This window comes from Mesoplodon bidens (genome assembly GCF_964165515.1).
Source record: "Mesoplodon bidens genome assembly, chromosome: X".
Classification (NCBI taxonomy): domain Eukaryota; kingdom Metazoa; phylum Chordata; class Mammalia; order Artiodactyla; family Ziphiidae; genus Mesoplodon; species Mesoplodon bidens.
The window spans coordinates 53,443,990-53,459,020 of NC_138163.1; the positions used below are offsets into that span (position 1 = coordinate 53,443,990).

Consider the following 15,031-nt stretch of genomic DNA (forward strand, 5'->3'; position numbering starts at 1 on the left):
AAGAAAGTGGAAAGAAGAAGGGTGGGAGGGAGGGAGGGAGGAAAGAGAAAGAAGGAAAGGAGGAGCGGAAGGAGGGAGGGAGGAAGGGAAGGTAGGAAAAAAAGAAAGTATCTGCTCATATCTTTTCCCATTTTTCTGTAGAAATATTAGCCTTTTGTCCTTCTGTACTTCAGAGTTCTGTATATACTTGGACTATTATTCATTTGTCCGGGAGGCATGCTGCAAATACTTTATCTCAATTTGTCAATTGCCTTTTGATTTAGTTATGATGTGTTTGCCGTACATTAAAAAAATCCTTTGTAGTCACACAGATCATTGTTTTCTTTCATTGCCTCTGGAAATTTGAGTCACAGTTAAGAAAGCCTTTCCCTATGCTGGGTTAAAGCAGAGTCCTGCCATATTTTCTTAAAGATTTTGTTATGGTTTCATTTGTTTAGATTCCTAACCCGTTTACAGTTTATTTTTGTGTATAGTGTGTGATATGGATCTACACTGATTCTTTTCCCAAATGGCTCAGTTGTTCCAGCAACAGTTATTGAACGTCCATCTTTGCCTCAGTGATTTTAAATGCCCTTTCATCATATACTGAAATTTCCATATATTATGGTTGTTTTTCTGGGATTCCTATTCTGTTTCACTGGACTATTTGTCTATTCATGTACCAGTACCACAGTGTTATAATTTCTGAGGCTTTATAGCGTGCTTTAATGCCTGGTATCAATACTCCCCACTTATAGGTTTTCTTTTTCACTTATATCCTGGCTATTCTTACATGATTTTTTAAAAAAAATATTAATTTTATTATCCATTGACCTAACAACATAAAAACGTTTGCTGATATTTTTGAGATTATAATAAATTTATACATTAGTTTAGGGAGAACCGACATGTTTTTAATGTTGAGTTATTAAATCCAAGAACATTGGCCAATGTCTCTGTGCTTATTTAAGTTTCCTTCTATGTTGCCTAAAGATTTTCCTTGCATAGATGCCCTCATTAAGTTTATTTCTATGCATTTAAGGTTTGTTTTTGCTATTGTATATGGAATTTTCTCTACTAAAGTGTCCTCTAGCTGTGTGTGTGTGAGTGTACACAAAGACCGTTGACTTTTGTATGTAACTTTATATCCTACTACCTTGCTGATCTCTCTTATTGTTTTACTTAATCTGTCATTGTTTGTATAGGGCTTTTCAGGTGTACAGTAATATCATCGGCACACAGAGGGGGCTTTACTTCTTGTTATTCATTCTCATAAATCTAATTGATTTCTCTAGTCAACTGACTAATGCTTGTAGTTGAAGATTGATCAGGAATGATATAATGGGCATACTTTTCTTGTTCCTGACCTTATTGGAAAACCTCTGGTAGTCCCCCACTAAATAAAATACTTGCATGAGGAATTAATTATATATCTTTTATCATGTTAAGAATGCATCCCTCTTTCCCATTTCTTGAGGTTTTTCTTTTCTTAACATGAATGGGTGTTGAAGTTTCCCAAAAATTTGTTGGCATCTGTGGTTTTAATCATATGATATTTGTCCTTGATTTTATTACTATGGTGAATGATATCAATGGAATTCCTAATATAGAACCAGCCTTGTATTAATGGGATAAATTGCACTTGCTCAGAGTATATTAGTTTCTAAATGTATTTTTGGATGTTTGCTAATATTCTATTTAGTATTTTGGTATCTACATTTTACCTGTTAGCATCCTACTGGCTTTGTAAAAGAAGTTAGGGAAGTTTCCTTCCTTTCTAATGTACTTACATAACTCATAGAGCATTGGTACTATTTGATCTTTGATGGTTTACTAGAATTCACCTGAAAAACCATCTGAGCAAGGTGCTTCTTGGGGGTATTGCTGTAATAACTTTATTTCTTCTTTGAAAATTGCCTAATTTAAGCTTTCTAACACAAGAATCAGAACTTTGGTAATCTGTATTTATCTAGGAAGTTACCAATTTCATATAGATTTTCAAGTTTATTTGCATAGAGGTTGACAAAGAAATTTCTTCTTTTTTCTGTTTCAATGATTATTTCTCCTTTGTCATTTATTATTTTGTCTATATGTGATCTCTCCCTTTCTTCCTTCATCAGGCCAGCTAGTGGTTTGTCCGTTTTGAAAAACAAGATTTCATTTTTCTATTTTGTATCTCATTCATTTCTGCTTTTATGTTTTGCATTTTTTAGTTTTTCTTTTTTTCCTAGTTGTTTTTTTTTCGTTTTTTGATGCCATACTTTAATTCATTTATCCTCATTCATCCATTTTTACTCATAAAAGTGTGTACTGTGTGAATTTGCCTCAGATCACCATGCTAATTGTATCCCATAGATGCCGATATGTAGTTTTTCATAGTCATTCTTTAAAAAAAATTCTTTACAACCTCAGTTTGCATCTCCTCTCATATTCAAAATTTTTTAAGAGAAGCTTTAATAATTTTTTTCAGGTGGAAAGGCCTTTCTGTTTTCAACTTTTATTACTAATTTTTACTGCATTGGGGTTAGAGAGGATTGTTAGTACTATTTCTACTTTACAGAAATTAATTATCTTATCTCTGTGAGGTAATTATGATCCATTTTTGACAAGAATATATTCCCTATATAACATTATTGATTAGCTTTGTCTTTTTTCATATGACTTGATCAGCCTTAGACTGAGTTTGGTGTATTAAATCTCCTACTGTTACTGTTTCCTGTTATTATTATTATTTTATCTACGTCTCCTTGTATTTTTGCTTTATAAAGGTGTTTGTTTGTTATTGGTGCATAAATATTCCTAAGGGTTATATCTTCATTGTGAGTTTTGGCTTTTATCATTAAAACATGTTTTTGGTCACGTTTAATGCTTTCTTAAAATCATTCTGAACCACCTGTTTTCTTAACACTTTACTCTCTGGTCTATGCACTTTTTCCTCCCGTATCATTTAACACTCACCTACTGCATTATGATAAAGTGTTTGTTCTATATTCTTCTACTTCTCTCCCTTCTCTCATGTTTAGTTGCACAGTTTCTGTGGTTTTTTTTCACAGCATAAAACTTTTGTACATTAGTCTTCTCCCCTTTCCTCCACCTTGATTTTACTATTGTATGTAAAATACTCACCATTAGGTATTTTGGTGAAGTTTTCCTTCTCATCGCAGTGGGATCACAATCCCAGTTCCTCTTTTAGATTACTTGGCAAACATTCTGTAAAGAGAAGTATAGGAAGTATTGTAAGTTCCTTGGTCACAGTGTCACTGTCTCTCTACTCAACTTTGCTACTGTAGTGCAAAAGCATTCATAGACAATACATAAATGATTGATCATGGCTTTGTTCCAATAAAACTTTATTTACAAAATCAAGCAGTGGGCTGGATTTGGATCATTGGGCCAGTTTGCAGACCCCTGCTCTAGTAGCTTCCTTAGGAAGGGCTGAGGGGTGCAGAATTTCCCAAGTTTCTACAAGTTCAAAAGTTTTTTCAGTAGGCTGTGATATTTAAAGGACACCCCAGTTGGTTATGAAATCTTTGCTTCAGCCTTTCATTTTAGTCACTCTCTGTCTTTTGATTTTTAAAAATATTCTATTTAAGGTGGGTTTCATATCCTCCAATGCTTGCTTGAGTAAAGTTAAATTTGTTTGGAGTGTTGACTTCCAGTCTTTTTCTCCTTCATGGTTGTTTAATATGTATGCACTTTTGTTTCCTCATCTATTTTTTTTACAGCGTTTTGTATGGAAATCCCTTCATTCTGTTCATCTGTATGATATTGGGTTTTTTTGACAAGATTCCTAGTTTAATAATGTGATTTTTTGTTAGTATGGCAAAGTCCAGATCCTTTTTATTTTGTTTGTTTGTTTTGGTGATGAAGGGAGAAGTCCTGAGTGCTCTTATTTTGCGGTTCTCTTATGTCTTGCAAGATCCTTAATTTTCCCCTTTTGTTTATTTTCTCTGTCATTACCCAAGTGCCAACAGATGCTTCTCCCTAACTCTTTGCCTTTATTCTTCTGTAAGAGTTATATCTTTCAAAGACTGCACTTTAAATCATCCCTGTCCCTTCATAAGCTCTGATTTTGGAGTACCTTCCCTGTAGTCTGGGCTCTCATATTCTAGGACACCTTTTTGATATTTTTAGATTTATTCTGGGCTTAGTCATTCTGCTGTAGTTTTAGATCAGCTTTCATCCCTTTTCCATCTTCTTTCCTCTCTCTTGGAAGCTTTTCTTTGTCTGTCTTTTTGCTTTCCACAAAGCCTAGTAATGGGGGTATGACAAATCTTATGCCAGGATTTATGATTTTTCTTGTTTTACTCACAATTCTTTTAATTTTTGGCCTTTTCCATTTTAAAGTAATGATGAGGGTGTGGCTTCTGTGTAGATGTACATTTTCCTTCTTATTGGTTTGTATCCTTTTGGGAGAAAATATTTTTTAACATCTTTATTAGATTAAAATTGCTTTACAATGGTGTGTCGGTTTCTGCCTTATAACAAAGTGAATCAGTTATACATACACATATGTCCCCATATCTCTTCCCTCTTGCATCTCCCTCCCTCCCACCCTCCCTATCCCACCCCTCTAGGCAGCCACAAAACACTGAGCTGATTTCCCTGTGCTATGTGGCTGCTTCTCACTAGTGATGTATTTTACGTTTGGTAGTGTATATATGTCCATGACACTCTCTCACTTTGTCCCAGCTCACCCTTCCCCCACCCCGTATCCTCAAGTCCAGCCTCTAGTAGGTCTGCATCTTTATTCCCGTCTTACCCCTAGGTTCTCCCGACCATTTTCTTTCTTTTTCCTTTTTCTTTTTAATTTTTTTTCTTTTCTTTTTTTTTTGTGGCATAAAATGGTAGAAATTTATTCTTCTGGAGTTTGGGAAGCCAAGTCTGAAATCAATATCACTGAGCTGAAATCAAGGTGTGGGCAGGGCTGTTCTCCTTCTGGAGGCTCCAGGAGAGAATCCATTCTTGCGTCTTCCAGCCTCTTGTGGCTGCCAGCATCCTTTGGCTTGTGGTCACATCACTCCAATCTCTTCCTGTATGGTCACATTGCCATTTCCTTTTCTGTGTGTTTCAAATCTCGTTCTGCCCCTCTTTATTTATTTGTTTGTTTGTTTGTTTGTTTGTTTATTTTACCATATTTATTGGAGTATAATTGCTTTACAATTGTATGTTAGTTTCTGCTTTATAACAAAGTGAATCAGTTATACATATACGTATGTTCCCATATCTCTTCCCTCTTGCATCTCCCTCCCTCCCACCCACCCTATCCAATCCCTCCAGTGGGTCACAGACCACCTAGCTGATCTCCCTGTGCTATGTGGCTGCTTCCCACTAGCTATCTATTTTACGTTTGGTAGAGTATATATGTCCATGCCATTCTCTCACTTTGTCACAGCTTAAACTTCCCCCTCCCCATATCCTCAACTCCATGCTCTCGTAGGTCTCTTTATTCCCATCTTACCCATAGGTACTTCATGACCTTTTTTTTTTGTTTCTTAGATTCCATTTATATGTGTTAGCATACGGTGTTTATTTTTCTCTTTCTGACTTACTTCACTCTCTATGTGAGACTCTAGGTCCATCCACCTCACTACAAATAACTCAGTTTCGTTCCTTTTTATGGCTGAGTAATATTCCATTGTATATATGTGCCACATCTTCTTTATCCATTCATCTGTTGATGGACACTTAGGTTGCTTCGACATTCTGGCTATTGTAAGTAGAGCTGCAGTGAACATTTTGGTACACGACTCTTTTTGAATTATGATTTTCTCAGGGTATATGCCCAGTAGTGGGATTGCTGGGTCGTATGGTAGTTCTATTTTTAGTTTTTTAAGGAACTCCCATACTGTTCTCCATAGTGGCTGTATAATTTTATATTCTCACCAATAGTGCAAGAGTGTTCCATTTTCTCCACACCCTCTCCAGCATTTATTGTTTGTAGATTTTTTGATGATGGCTATTCTGACCGGTGTGAGATGATATCTCATTGTAGTTTTGATTTGCATTTCTCTAATGATTAATGATGTTGAGCATTGTTTCATGTGTTTGTTGGCAATCTGTATATGTTCTTTAGGAAAATGTCTATTTAGGTCTCCTGCCCACTTTTGCATTGGATTGTTTTTTTTTTTCTTATTGAGCTGCATGAGCTGCTTGTAAATTTTGGAGATTAATCCTTTGTTAGTTGCTTCATTTGCAAATATTTTCTCCCATCCTGAGGGTTCTGCTTTCGTCTTGTTTATGGTTTCCTTAGATGTGCAAAATCTTTTAAGTATCATTAGGTCCCATTTGTTTCTTTTGTTTTTATTTCCATTTCTCTAGGAGGTGGGTCAAAAAGGATCTTGCTGTGCTTTATGTCATAGAGCGTTCTGCCTGTTTTCCTCCAAGGCTTTTATAGTGTCTGGCCTTACATTTAAGTCATTAATCCATATTGAGTTTATTTTTGTGTATGGTGTTAGGGAGTGTTCTAATTTCATACTTTTACATGTACCTGTCCAGTTTCCCCAGCACCACTTATTGAAGAGGCTATCCTTCTCCACTATACATTCCTGCCCCCTTTATCAATGATAAGGTGACCATATGTGCGTGGGTTTATCTCTGGGCTTTCTATCCTGTTCCATTGATCTGTATTTCTGTTTTTGTGCCAGTACCATACAGTCTTCATTACTGTAGCTTTGTAGTATAGCCTGAAGTCAGGGAGCCTGATTCCTCCAGCTCCACTTATGGTTCTGAAGATTGCTTTGGCTATTCAGTGTCTTTTGTGTTTCCATATATATTGTGAATTTTTTGGTTTTAGTTCTGTGAAAAATGCCAGTGTTAGTTTGATAGGGGTTGCATTGAACCTGTAGATTGCTTTGGGTAGTAGAATCATTTTCACAATGTTGATTCTTCCAATCCAACAACATGGTATAACTCTCCATCTATTCGTATCATCTTTAATTTCTTTCATCAGTGTCTTATAATTTTCTGCATGCAGGTCTTTTGTCTCCTTAGGTAGGTTTATTCCTAGATATTTTATTTTTTTGTGGCAATGGTAAATAGGAGTGTTTCATTAATCTCTCTTTCAGATTTTTCATCATTAGTGTATAAGAATGCAAGAGATTACTGTGCATTCATTTTGTATCCTGCTACTTAACCAAATTCATTGATTAGCTCTAGTAGTTTTCTGGTAGCATCTTTAGGATCCTCTATGTATAATATCATGTCCTCTGCAAACAGTGACAGTTTTACTTCTTGTTTTCCAATTTGGATATTCCTTTTATTTCTTTTTCTTCTCTGATTGCTATGGCTAAAACTTCCAAAACTATGTTGACTAATAGTGGTGTGAGTGGGCAGCCTTGTCTTGTTCCTGATCTTAGTGGAAATGCTTTCAGCTTTTCACCATTGAGGTGGATGTTGGCTGTGGATTTGTCATATATGGCCTTTATTATGTTGAGGAAGGATCCCTCTATTCCTACATTCTGGAGGGTTTTTATCAAAAATGGGTGTTGAATTTTGTTGAAAGCTTTCTCTGCATCTATTGAGATGATCATATGGGGTTTCTCCTTCTGTTTTTTAATATGGTGTATCACGTTGATTAATTGGCATATACTGAAGAATCCTTGCATTCCTGGGATAAACCCCACTTGGTCATAATGTGTGATCCTTTTAATGTGCTGTTGGATTCTGTTTGCTAGGATTTTGTTGAGGATTTTTCATCTATGTTCATCCGTGATATTGGCCTGTAGTTTTCTTTCTTTGTGACATCTTTATCTGGTTATAGTATCAGAGTGATGGTGGCCTCGTAGAATGAGTGTGAGAGTGTTCCTCCCGCTGCTATATTTTGGACGAGTTTGAGAAGGATAGGTGTTAGCTCTTCTCTAAAGTTTTGATAGAATTCGCCTGTGAAGCCATTTGGTCCTGGGCTTTTTTGGCTGGAAGATTTTTAATCACAGTTTCAATTTCAGTGCTTGTGATTGGGCTGTTCATATTTTCTATTTCTTAGTGGTTCAGTTTCGGAAGGCTGTGCATTTCTAAGAATTTGTCCATTTCTTCCAGGTTGTCCATTTTTTTGGCATAGAGTTGCTTGTAGTAATCTCTGATGATCCTTTGTATTTCTGCATTGTCAGTTGTTACTTCTCCTTTTTCATTTCTAATTCTATTGATTTGAGTCTTCTTCCATTTTTTCGTGATGAGTCTGGCTAAAGTTTTATTAATTTTGTTTATCTTCTCAAAAACCAGCTTTTAGTTTTATTGATCTTTGCTATCGTTTCCTGCATTTCTTTTTCATTTATTTTTGATCTGATCTTTATGATTTCTTTCCTGCTGCTAAGTGTGGGTTTTTTTTTCTTTCTCTAATTGCTTTATGTGTAAGGTTAGGCTGTTTATTTGAGATGTTTCTTGTTTCTTGAGGTAGGATTGTATTGCTATAAGCTTCCCTCCTAGAACTGCTTATGCTGCATCCCATAGGTTTGGGTCTTCATGTTTTCATTGTCATTTGTTTGTAGCTATTTTTTGACTTCCTCTTTGATTTCTTCAGTGATCTCTTGGTTATTTAGTAGTGTATTGTTTATCCTCCATGTGTTTGTATTTCTTCCAGATTTTTTTCTGTAATTGATACCTAGTCTCATAGCATTGTGTTCAGAAAAGATACTTGTATGATTTTAAATTTCTTCAATTTACCAAGGCTTCATTTGTGACCCAAGATATGATCTATCCTGGAGAATGTTCCATGAGCACTTGAGAAGAATGTGTATTCTGTTGTTTTTGGATGGGATGTCCTATAAATATCAGTTAAGTCCATCTTCTTTAAAGCTTGTGTTTCCTTATTTATTTTCATTTTGGATGATCTGTCCATTGGTGAAAGTGGGGTGTTAATGTCCGCTACTATGATTGTGTTACTGTTGATTTCCCCTTTTATGGCTGTTAGTATTTGCCTTATGTAGTTAAGTGTTCCTATGTTGGGTGCATAAATATTTAGAATTGTTATATCTTCTTCTTGGATTGATCCCTTGATCATTATGTAGTGTCCTTCTTTGTCTCTTGTAATAGTCTTTGTTTTAAAGTCTATTTTGTCTGATATGAGAATTGCTACTCCAGCTTTCTTTTGGTTTGCATTTGCATGGAATATCTATTTCCATCCCCTCACTTTCAGTCTGTATGTGTCTCTAGGGCTGAAGTGGGTCTCTTGTAGACAGCATATATATGGGTCTTCCTTTTGCATCCATTCATCCAAACTATGTCTTTTGGTTGGAGCATTTAATCCATTTACATTTAAGGTAATTATCGATATGTATGTTCCTGTTACCATTTTGTTAAATGTTTTGGTTTTTATTATTGTAGGTCTTTTACTTCTCTTGTGTGTCTTACCTAGAGAAGTTCCCTTAGCATTTGTTGTAAAGCTGGTTTGGTGGTGCTGAATTCTCTTAGCTTTTGCTTGTCTGTAAAACTTTTAATTTCTCCTTCAAATCTGAATGAGATCCTTGTTGGTTAGAGTAATCTTGGTTGTAGGTTTTTCTCTTTCATCACTTTAAATATGTCCTGCCACTCCCTTCTGGCTTGCAGAGTTTCTGCTGGAAGGTCATCTGTTTGTCTTATGGGGATTCCCTGATGTGTTACTTGTCGTTTTTCCCTTGCTGCTTTTAATATTTGTTCTTTGTGTTTAAACTTTGATAGTTTGATTAATATGTGTCTTTGCGTGTTTCTCCTTGGATTTATCCTGTATGGGACTCTCTGTGCTTCCTGGACTTGATTAACTATTTCCTCGCATCCTCCTCTGGAGCTCCTTTAAGCAGAGCTCTTAATCCCCTCTCCTGGCACACCAGGAAACAAAGAGGCAAGAAAAAGTCTCTTGTCTCTTTGGCAGCTCCAGACTTTTTACTGGAGTCCCTCTCAGCTAGCCATGGCGCACAAGACCCCTTCAGGCTGTGTTCATGCAGCCACCCCCAGTCCTCTCCCTGGGATCTGACCTCTGAAGCCCAAGCCTCAGCTACCAGCCACCACCCGCCCCGGCAGGTGAGCAGAGAAGCCTCTCGGACTGGTGAGTGGTGGTCGGCACCGATCCCCTGTGCGGGAATCTCTTCGCTTTGCCCTCTGCACCATGGTTGCTGTGCTCTCCTCTGTGGCTCCGAAGCTCTCACCCTCACCACCAGCAGTCTCCTCTCACGAAGGGGCTTCCTAGTGTGTGGAAGCCTTTCCTCCTTCACAGCTCCCTCCCACTGATGCAGGTTCCATCCCTATTCTGTTGTCTTTGTTCTTCCTTTTTTTTTTTACCCTACCCAGGTCCGTGGGGAGTTTCTTGCCTTTTGGGAGGTCTGAGGATTTCTGCCAGCATTCCGTAGGTGTTCTGTAGGAGTTCCACATGTAGATATACTTCTGATGTATTTGTGGGTGGGAAGGTGATCTCCACGCCGTACTCTTCTGCCATCTTGAAGCTCCTCAGGAGGAAATAATTTCAGGAAGGCAGCTTGGTGGTCAGCATTGTCTTCTGCAAACTTACCTCTGATTTCTAATGGCATTTTAATCTCATGTAAGTGTGTGTGTGTGTGTGTGTGCGTGCACGTGTTTGTACACATATATAATTAAATATACACACAAGTCCATTTTCATTCTATTCCTATAGTAGAGGTCACTTGAATTGGCTCTATGATTCACCACATACTTATTCAATAAGTATTTTGTCCATAGCTAACCCTGGAAGCAAACAAGTGACTATAGATATCTTCTCAGGATTTCTAAATATTCTCCACTCTGAAGCAGGTTTTTGAAGATGGACCAAAAGACCACAGTCACCCTCCTTGAGCTTGCTGCAAAGAGTCTGCTGAATAATGAGCCTGCAGCTATCCATGCCCTGGACGAAATCCCAAGAGACCTCTTTGTTCCATTGTTCAACGCTGCCTTCTTGGGTGGGCATAAGACGATACTAAAGGCAATGGTGAGGGTTTGGCCTTTTCGCTGTCTCCATATTGGGTCATTGAACACAAGGGAGTCATACTATGACATCTTGGAAGCCATGATTGATGGTCTGCAGATGCTCCCTGCCAAGAACTCTTCCTCTTGGTAAGACTATGAGTAGTAGAGACACAGGGAGTCAGCAGGAGGGTATGCTGTAGCCTGGGGCAAGGGAATACCTAACCATCTCCCAACAGTAGACAATGGTGAACACTGCAGTCTTTGCAGAGCTGTCGGTCAGCACTTGGGGTCACCTTTGGGACTCTATTGCTTTATAGTGTTGATTATAGAATAGAGGTGCTTGAGGATACTATGAATGGATTTGAGTGTGATTACACACAAGTGGAATATGGGCATTGAGACAGGGAAAGCCTGGAGGTGAAGGAGGGGGTGGGGAAAGGATGAAAGACGCTGCATTTGTGTGGAAAGAACTTCTTGGTGAATGGCAATGAAGTGAAAACCAGGGTTAAAGTGCACTGTCCCTGCTTCTCATCATTGATCTTGCTGGGTTATATTAAAATCAGCTATCTCTCATGTGTTCTGTCTCTTCCTTTCCTTCCAGGGGGCCCAGACTGAGGATCCTAGATTTAAGGCATGACCCGGACTGTAAGACAATATGCTCTGAGATTGGGACCGCATTCCCTTTCTGTTTTAAGTCATGCCTTTACTCTCAACACTCTATCCTTAAGATAGAAGAAGCTCAGCATAGTGTCATGTGCCTCGGGATTGGTAATTCCGGGTCTGAGACTCAGTCAGCTCAGGAACCCATGGAATTACTAGTGGATATTTCCCTCAACAGTACCTTGAGAACAGAGCAATTCCTCTCTTTCCTTTGTAGTAAAATTCAGCAGAACTTTGGGTCCTTGCACGTCTGCTGCAGAAATTTGCAAATCGATAGAATGTCTGGCCACAGAAGTATCCTGCAGTTTGTGGATCTGGGTTGCATTGATCACCTGGAAATGGATCAGGCTAATCTGAGTGAAGTCGTCACCCTTTTGGCTCGGGTGATCCACCTTTACAGCCTTACTCTGTACAACATGCCCTTTAAATATTTTGAGAGAAGGAACTTCAGATCTTTTCTCCTATGCCTTGGGCGGCTGGACAATCTCCAGGAGCTCAGCTTATCTTTCTTCTGCCTCACAAATCAGCTGTACAAACTGCTCAGGTGAGGGGGTGGGTAGGAACCTGGGTTCCCCGAACACCTAATTGTTAAGACAGAAGAGACCATGCTTGGATCTTCCTAAGCTCCTTGTAACCCATTTCTCTTTTTGCCTCAGCATAGGCACTGCTGGGATTTTGAATCTAGCCAGGGGAGAGAGGGGTACCTTATGGTGAGCAGCAGATGAGGTTAGAAAAGGAAGCTGTGCTCATATATTCATTCATTCATTCAGTGGCCCTGGGCAGACACTATAATAAGTCTGTAAATATATTGGTGAAAAAGACTCAGTCCTTCTCCTATTGGACTTTACAGCTCTCTGGAGAGGAAGGGGAGGCATTCAGATGGAGAAACATTAAGCTATAGGACTAATGCACATGCCCATGGATGGGCCCCAATAGTTAACACTGCCAGATAATTTTGCTCCTGTATTTCCCCCAAGCCTTAGACCCTGAATGGAGAGCTTGTCATCTGGGAACTAGTCAAAGGAAACCCTCAGTTGGCTGCTTTCCCAGACCCATCCTCGCCAAATAAGTGAATCAGATGCAACACTGATTATGTCGTATATACTAAGTGCATGCAATTTCTTCACTTAATCTTTCCCGCAGTTCTTTATAATAATTACTACTGTGCACGTTTTCAAGATTAAATCCCTGTACCTCAGAGTTGTAAAATAACTTTCTCAGGGTCACAAATGTATAAAGTCTGATCCCAAAGTCCACAATGTTAACCACCTGTTGCAAACCGTGAACACAGTACTTTATTCTAGAGCCTTAGGTACCTATAATTTGGGGCTCATTGCCCTCATTCTTCTGAAATAACCTTATGTTTTTCTCTCTATAGAGTTGTGCCACGTCAGTTGGATACACTGTATCTACCTTACTGTAGCCTTTCTAACAGAGATGTCACTGTCCTGTCCGAGAGCTCTCAGGCCACCCACCTAAGGGTATTGAGTCTCAGTAACAACCATTTCTTCTCCGAAGTTTATGAGCCCCTCCAGACTCTGTTGGAGAAGGTCTCAAGCACCTTGCAACATCTGGAGATAGACAATTGTATGATAACCGATTCAACTCTCTCTGCCGTCCTCCCAGCCCTGAGCCACTGTACCCACCTCAATTTCCTTAGCTTTGCCTTCAATCCCATTACGATGCTTGTGCTCAAGAGCCTTCTGCAGCACTTGACATCCTTGATGAAGCTGAAGTATGTGATTTATCCTGTCCCTCTCCATTGCTACGAGGAAGGGAATTTTCATGACAGTTTGGACCGACAGAAACTTGCTGAAGTTCAGGCTCAGTTGGAGGCGATGCTGCACGGGGCACAGCGGGACGACATGAAATGGGTCACTTGTGATTTCCACAGTACAAGGAGGAGTTTCAACACTGATGTGTGGCAATGAAAGCGTTCCCCTTTTTTTTTTTTTTGCCTGAAACCCAAGTTTGTAGAGACACATATGTAAAGTTCTAATGTTCTAGGAAACTGGGGTTCGGAACACTGGATAGGTAACCTGATCTCTATAAAAGAGGAACTTTAAAAAGGAAATAGAGGAATTTGAAAGGTCCACTGGGTCTCTTGACTGCCCTCTACATCTTCTGGTTACTAACCACAGTGTTGGGTATGTGACATAAGCTGACCCAGTCATGGTACATCATTTCCTTATCCACACTGATTGGTTCACTTACCCATTTATGGGCACTTGACGCAAGTCAGATCAATTGAAACTCTTCCTAGAGGTGGTAGTTGTTGATTAATTTAACCCTCTAGGGACCTGCAAACTTCTTGTGTTTCTGATTACCTCAGGTGTCTTATGAGAAACCATATGCAACAAAGGAAACAAACAAACTATGCCCACTACCTACTTGGTATCCTCATCATCATACTGCTGCCTGATTTCCCAGGTCTCAGATCCCTGGCTCAGTTATTCCTTATTCCACACACATTCACCAAGCATCTGTTATGATTTAGGTACTTTTCCAGGTGCTAAGAAAGATAAAGTCCCTGATCTCACTCAGAGTGTAGACATTCCTACGATTTATCAGTTTCTCTAGTCTTTCTTAGAGGACTTGGGAAATTATTTATTCCCTCACAACGCAGTATTTTTTTCACTTTTTACCCTTACATAGTCTGCTCAAATGATATTGGCCTTTTTACCCTGTTGGATAGCTGCTCAGGCCTCAGGTCATGGCTTAAATGTTACCTCCTCTGATAGGTTTTCTCTTACTTCCCCATTTAAGTAGATTTATCCTTCTACTGCTTTTTCTTAAGGTACCATGTGTATTTCCTTCATGGTACACATTGTTGCATATGTGTTTGCTCCCTGTGCTCTTCCACTAGAGTTGCACTGCTCAGTATGGTGCACACTAACCATATGTGGCTTCTGAATTGTAGAAATTTGTCTACTCTCATATGTGATGTACCCTAGGTGTTGAATGCACACTGTGTATCCAAGAGTTAGCCAGAAACTAAGGATGTAGAATAACTAATTGCTAATTTACATGTATTGTTTACATGTTGAAATGATAACATACTGCATATCAAAGACAGTAAAGGTAAAAGAATGTAAATTAAATTCTTTATATCCTTACGTGTTAAAATGATAGCATTTTATTTCAAAGACTTAGTAAGAAAAATGTTATAATAATTACCTGTTTATATGTTTACATGTCAACGTGATAAAACATTGCATTCCAAAGACTAATTGAGAGAAAATAAAGTTAATAGGTTGTTCCTATTGTTTATATGTTGAATTGGTAACATAGAAAATGTCAATGATCTGATAACAGAAACCAATGGAAAAATAATTAGTATTTTTTGTATTGTGTTTCCTGGTTGAAATGAAAATAGATTGCATTTTCCTTGTTGAAATGAAAACAGATTCAGTTTAAAGACTTAGTAAGAAAGAAGAATGTAAAAGTAATGAATGATGGTTACATTGTTTCCTTGTTGAAATGATAACACACACATTTTAAA

At 38.4% G+C, this 15,031-nt stretch overlaps 1 protein-coding gene across 1 annotated transcript; it reads left to right on the forward strand.

The window, feature by feature from the left end:
* Nucleotides 1-10,726: 10,726 nt before the first annotated feature.
* Nucleotides 10,727-13,460, forward strand: LOC308609329 (melanoma antigen preferentially expressed in tumors-like; the record flags this gene model as incomplete). The annotated part of the gene is made up of 3 exons (XM_081223020.1): nt 10,727-11,016; nt 11,471-12,073; nt 12,908-13,460. The coding sequence occupies 3 exons, from the start codon at nt 10,727-10,729 to the stop codon at nt 13,458-13,460; spliced, it is 1,446 nt and encodes a 481-aa protein (XP_081079146.1).
* Between the last annotated feature and the right edge of the window lie 1,571 nt (nt 13,461-15,031).